The 6000-nt window shown below is 40.6% G+C and overlaps 1 protein-coding gene and 1 non-coding gene across 2 annotated transcripts in view; both read right to left on the bottom strand.

Moving 5' to 3' along the window:
- Positions 1-478: 478 nt before the first annotated feature.
- The window catches only part of F5 (coagulation factor V), a 68443-nt gene continuing 62921 nt past the window's right edge, over positions 479-6000 (bottom strand). Inside the window, exons 24-25 of the mRNA NM_007976.3 lie at positions 3207-3389; positions 479-1378 (exon numbers count right to left, since the gene is read on the bottom strand). Of these exons, the coding sequence (NP_032002.1) occupies positions 1232-1378; positions 3207-3389 (330 nt within the window). The 3' untranslated portion in view covers positions 479-1231. The remainder of the gene's footprint in view (positions 1379-3206; positions 3390-6000) is intronic.
- On the bottom strand, positions 3016-3078 carry Gm51287 (predicted gene, 51287). The gene has a single exon (NR_162776.1). It is a non-coding gene; the product is annotated as a predicted gene, 51287 (primary transcript).

Genomic DNA, 6000 nt, shown 5'->3' with positions numbered 1-6000 from the left:
TTGCGTGTGTTGAAAGGCTCCACAGACTGGCAAGTGATGTGGTGCCATGAGATTCCAAGTTTTCAGAGAAAAACATGCTAACAGGAGAAGCTGCTGAGTGAGGAGAGGCAGAAAGAAAGACACAGAAAGAACTTTTCATTCACTTGTCAATTTGGCCTGGAGCAGTTCTAACAGGAACTGTTAAAAGCTTTGAGCCAACAGTCCCATATTCTCCTTTACAGGTAAGTGTCTTCCCTTAGATGAACCCAAGTTTTGAAACAGTATGCCACACCGTGCCAGCTTTTCAGTCAAGCCAAGGCACATGACCAGTTCTCCCAAGGTCATCACTGACATCTCTTTTAATGTCTGATGGCTGCTACACTAGGGTATCGATATGTGCTATCTGCCCCAAACAAGACAGATTCACAAGTCCAACTGGGACATGAGAAACACGCTCAATTGTTTCTTTCCTAATGGAGAATCAGAACGCTTGAGAAGGCAAGCTTTAAAAATCTTTTATTTACCGTTAGTGCTTGTACATGGTCGTGGGTCATGCAGAAACCAGGGGACGGCTTTCTGGAATATGCTCTCTCCTTTCACTGTGGGTTCCAGGACTTGAACTCAAGCCATAAGGTTTGTTTTGTGTTGTGTTGCTGTTGTTGTTTTGTTTTGGCAGCAAGCACTTTTGCCCACTGAGCCAGCCCAACACTGGGTATTTTTAAGTTCTCACTTAATTACAACAAGATATATTTTTCTCTATGATAAAAAAAAAACCTCAACTACTTTTGTTTCTATTGTTTACAAATTACAGTTTGCTTTTAAAAGAAAAATATAGAAAGAAAGGCTTTCTAGGTCCATGAAAAATTTCCAAAAGTATTATCTTTTGCTAATGTCTACAGGATTTCAAAGAGCCACAGTGAATCATATCATTCCATTATATAACTATTATATTATACAATGTCTTTAATCAGAGTGAAAAACAGTCATATTCTTGCCAGGTCTTAATATTTCCCCATTTATATTCAAATCAGTGAAGAAATAATAGCTGCCATCTCACTTAGTGGCAGCGATGAAGGAGTATTAAAAGCTTCTCACATAAAGCTTATTCTCAACTAGAAAAAAATAGCAGAACTTCTGTTAACATTTAAAATACCCATGCTATAGGGCCTGCTCTAAATGGTTTAGGCTTGAAGGAGTTTCTTCAGCTTTTATTCTCTCTTTTCCTTTTTTTTTCTCTTTTTGGAATTTAATTCTAATAAATGTCACAGCCGAAGAGCTCTAGGCGAAGGGCGATGCTCTGGTTCCATGTTTTAGGAATGATGCGGATAAATCTGGAAATAATGGGCGGGTTGAAAAAGTTCTTCATGTGCCCCTTGGTATTGCTGTTTCCTTCAAAAATCTGAAAGGAAAACATGATAAAAACGGTCAACATTGGCATCGTGGGCATTCATGTTTTACTCTCTTTTTTTTAATCATTACTTTTATGTACTTTCATATGCACATTTAATTTTTTATTAGATATTTTCTTTATTTACATTTCAAATGTTATCTCCTTCCCTAGTTTCCCCTCCAAAAATCCCCCTATCCCCTCCCCCCTCCTCCTGCTCCCCAACCTACTCACTACCATTCCTGGCCCTGGCCTTCCCCTATACTGGGGCTTAGAACCTTCACAGGACCTAGGGCCTCTCCTCCTATTGATGACTGACTAGGCCATCCTCTGCTACATATGCAGCTGGAGCCATGAGTCCCACCATGTATTTTCTTTGATTGATGGTTTAGTCCCAAGGAGCTCTGGCGGGGTACTGGTTAGTTCATATTGTTGTTCCTCCTATGGGGCTGCAAACCCCTTCAGCTCCTTGGGTACTTTCTCTAGCTCCTTGATTGGGGACCCTGTGCTCTGTCCAATGGATGGCTGTGAGCATCCACTTCTGTTTTTGGCAGGCACTGGCAGAGCCTCTCAGAAGACAGCTATATCGGGCTCCTGTCAGCAAGCTCTAATTGGCATTAATTTATCTTCTTATACCAGAGTCAGTCATCTTTGCTTTTTTTTTTTTTTTTTTCTTTTTTTAAATTTATTCTCAGGATGCTGGGAAATCACAAGCCAGAGAGATGTCCCCTTAAAGACTCTCATTTCTCAATCAGATGTGTCGTTAGGAAAAAATAAATAAAGCAGACACGAGTGTTTGCAAAATTACTTCTTTAGCCTCTTAGTCGCTGTGTGGCCTTGAAGAAGTCATTATGTTCCTCTGCACTCCACTGCCTCCTCCTCAGAATGAGAATGATAAAAGCTCTGCCCCACAGGCGCTGCACAGGTTTGAAAGTGTGCAAACACACAGCAAGAGCCTGGTGAGCACCATGCAGCAGATGCCAGTAAATAACTTGCTATTATTGACACTCAGTATAAACGGGACCCTGCGGTTCTCTTTATTTCTCCTTTCGGTTGTGTGCTTCTTCCCCTTGAGTGTTTGCTCCTGTTCAGGTTTTTTTGTTTTCACTCTCAGGAAGTTCCCTGAGATGAACACACACAGCAGAGTCTCTGACAGCAGGTTTCCTGGGGTGAGGAAAGCCCGCTACAACAAGAGAAAACCTACTGTCAGGGATTTAAAACATGAGAAAGAGGCACAAACATGTTCCGTGCTGAGTGCGCATTTAGGTAGAATTCGGTAAAGCTCAGTTTCCCTCTATGTGGGAGTTTTAGCCTGGTTCTCACTCCTGGATTCCTAAACACATTTCCCTGGCTCTGCTTCTGGTAGCGTTATGAAACCAGCTGGTAGAAGGCAGAGGGACTTAGGAATGTAACCGAGCCGTTGATTTCACAAGGAGGGTAGTCTCCCCAAATGTTTCCTGTTTAGTAGCAGTGTGGCATACAGAGGCTTGTGGTCCTGGGCATCTGATTTGCTACAAGCAGCAAGACTATCTGCAGCAAGGGCTTTATCATTATATCGACAGGCTTTCTGGATAGGTTCACCATCCTTCTAAGTTAGAGATAACAAAAGCCTCACAGCACGCCCGCCCTGGTAGTTTCTCCTCCCTGTTTCTCAGGTGGCTGAGTCAGAAAAGTGATACAAATGGGGTCTCTTCTGAGACCAGCCACCCATAGAAGCGGGTGAGGCCGGGGTTGTGAAGACTCGGGGGGAGGGGTAGAGAAATGCGAGCTACTGTTATTTCTCATCGGAAAACAGTTTCCAGACAGTTTTCAAAACCGTCGCCAGTACAGCCTCCTGTACCTTGTCCACCATGGAGGATTTCTGTCGGTAAGGTTTCCATGCCACACCCTGGTCACTGTACTGGATGCTGTAGCTCTTCACGTACATCTCAGAGGACAGAGACTTACAGCCCTGCGTTACGATGGCCGTTACCTTCTTGATTTTGAGCAGATCGACTTGTAACCACTGCTTGTTGTTGTTTGCCTACGGAAGCAACAACAACAACAAAAGCACTGAGATGAGAAAAGTATTACTCCTTTCTTTTCCTTAAGAACAAGATGTTTAGGGCTGGAGAGATGGCTCAGCAGTTAAAGGCCAGGCTCACAACCAAAAATAGAAGAACAAGATGCTTAGAAAATGCATAAAGCTTTTCCATCTCCTCCTTTACAAGTCGCTGTCTTTTAGAAGACTTCCCTGTAATTTCATGTTTATTGTTATGGATCATGACCGGGAGGGGGGGTTAGAGAGAAAGTAATAGAGTATGCCTGACTGGGGAAGACAACGCTAAAGGGAAATAAATGGTTAAGAGCGAAGTATAATGACAAAACACCACAAAGAAGCTCACACACACACACACACATACACACACACACACACACACACACACAAACCTATTGCTTTGTATACCAACTTCAAAAGATTTAATTTCTATGGATGCATTTCATACTGTATACAGTGCTTATTTGCTTGTTTATGTCTTTTGCTGCTCCAGGGTGGGGGCTTTATTAGTCCCCCCCCCCCCCGTATTCATAGCAATATAAGGTACATAGTTGATGCTTAATAAGTAGCTGCTGGATACTTAACTGACAAATGAATTTTACTTTAAACCAAAAGAATAAATTTCCAAATTATTTGCAAGTGTTTTAAGCAAGTTCATTTAAATGCTGTAAATTGTTTCAGGGACGTCTGAGAAAGGATTGAGTATCTGAGGCATGCCACAATCTAGCCTCACAAAAGGTCTCCTCATGTTCCGAGAGGACATGCTCCTGAAGAGAGTTCAGAGGGACTCATGTCTGGAGTTGTCTGGGATGAGTTTCTACCTTTGGGAGACGTATCATGCAATTATGGATGGAATAAATGATAGTTCCTCAATATTGTTCCTATTCATGTGGACATATGTGTGTATATGAATACATATCTAAATATTTACATGATAAAGTTTTTTTTTAAGAAAATTGATTGAATTAAAGGACTAAAACTTTGTTAACTTTGTGAGACCCTCTGTGTGTCATCTTAGAGTGACTTAAAATCAAGGTTGTATCAATGTTACAAGATAAAGGTGAAGGGTTTCATATATATCAGGTAAGAGGCACTCAGCCATGGACAGATAGGCTATGCACACCTGCATGTTTCTGGCTTTGATTTTCATCCTCCTTAAATATCATATAAAGATACTTTGTGCTAAGAGAAGGTTAGATCAAACAGAAATTTATGACTGAGAAATTCAGATTAAATATGACATTAAAAAACTATAGTTAGCATTTATTTGAAGGGGTCTTAATTACAATCCCAGTGATTAAAGCTAACTCTATAGAAAGGATTTCTTTTAAAGGATGTAGAACAGAGTGTAGGGTGACAAGATTTACCATGTACAGGTTTAAAGGGATATCTGGGGTATAATAACTATATGACACTTTCATTTTTTATATTTTTATGTCAGTATGTAATGTAATGTTACTATTTTAATTGTTTTAGTTTCTCCGAGTATCAGTTTTCTTCTGCAGAATTGCAAAATGAAATGTTTGGGTTGCTTCATACAGGGAAACATCTGGAGTTTTAGCCGAGAATGGAATTCTAGCCAAGATTCTGCCCTGACACTAAGCTGAGATTTAATCTGTGCACAGAGAGATTTGGAGAGATGCTTCATTACAAACTGCTGCCAGCCCAGCCTGCTGAGTTCACAATAGGCGAGAACGGGTTTCAGAGCACAGGGGTTGGCTCCTAAGCCACCGCGTGGGTCTCACTTGCCACACTTTTGTTTCTACTGGCCTACTCTGAGATTAGAACCAAGATTTCTTCAGAATTTAGGAATTAGGATGTATTTACACGTATAAATATTTATCTATCATATATTTACATATATATTAACACATATCTTAAGGGAGGGAGATGGGAAGAGACTAGGTAATGAACTTGGATTGTCTTGTCTGAAGGGATCATAAAGTTATTGCAGTATTGTGATCCCACTATCAGGCGAAGAATGAAATAAGAATAAGTCAGCTATTAACAGTTATCTTCAAACCGAATGGCCTGCAATACTTAGTGGAGCAAGATCAAAGGAACTTTCCGGAAGGTGTTTGTTTAACTCAAATCACTGATTTAGACTCCTGGTTTTACAACTGTGCCACCTCCAACTGACTTGAGGAATGTCACAAAGAAAGGGAAGGAAAAATTTTAAAGTGGCAAATTATGAAAAAAGAGATATGTTATAAACCATAATTAGTTGTCTGTTATTAATGTTAAAGTGCCTCACCTAGGAACTGGTAAGCCACGACTGTCCCCATTCACTTACATGAGGACTTAGAATGCACAGAAAACTTGGCCTAAAACAGTGGTTCTCAACCTATGGGTCGAGACCCCTTTGGGGGTCAAATGGTTTTTCATGGGGTTTGCATGCCAGATATCCTGCATATCAGACATTTACATTATGGTTCATAACAGTAGCAAAAATATAGTTACGAAGTAGAAACAAAAATAATTTTATTCTTGGGGTCACTACAACACAAGTCACTGTATCAAAGAGTCACAACATTAGGAAGCTTGAGAACCACTGGCCTAAAATATGTACTATCTAGTTCTTTGCAAGCTGTTGTCC

The sequence above is a fragment of the Mus musculus genome, chromosome 1 (assembly GCF_000001635.26).
Source record: "Mus musculus strain C57BL/6J chromosome 1, GRCm38.p6 C57BL/6J".
NCBI classification, from domain to species: domain Eukaryota; kingdom Metazoa; phylum Chordata; class Mammalia; order Rodentia; family Muridae; genus Mus; species Mus musculus.
The sequence above is the reverse complement of the archived record's forward strand: the minus strand, read 5'-3'. Positions and strand labels throughout refer to the sequence as shown.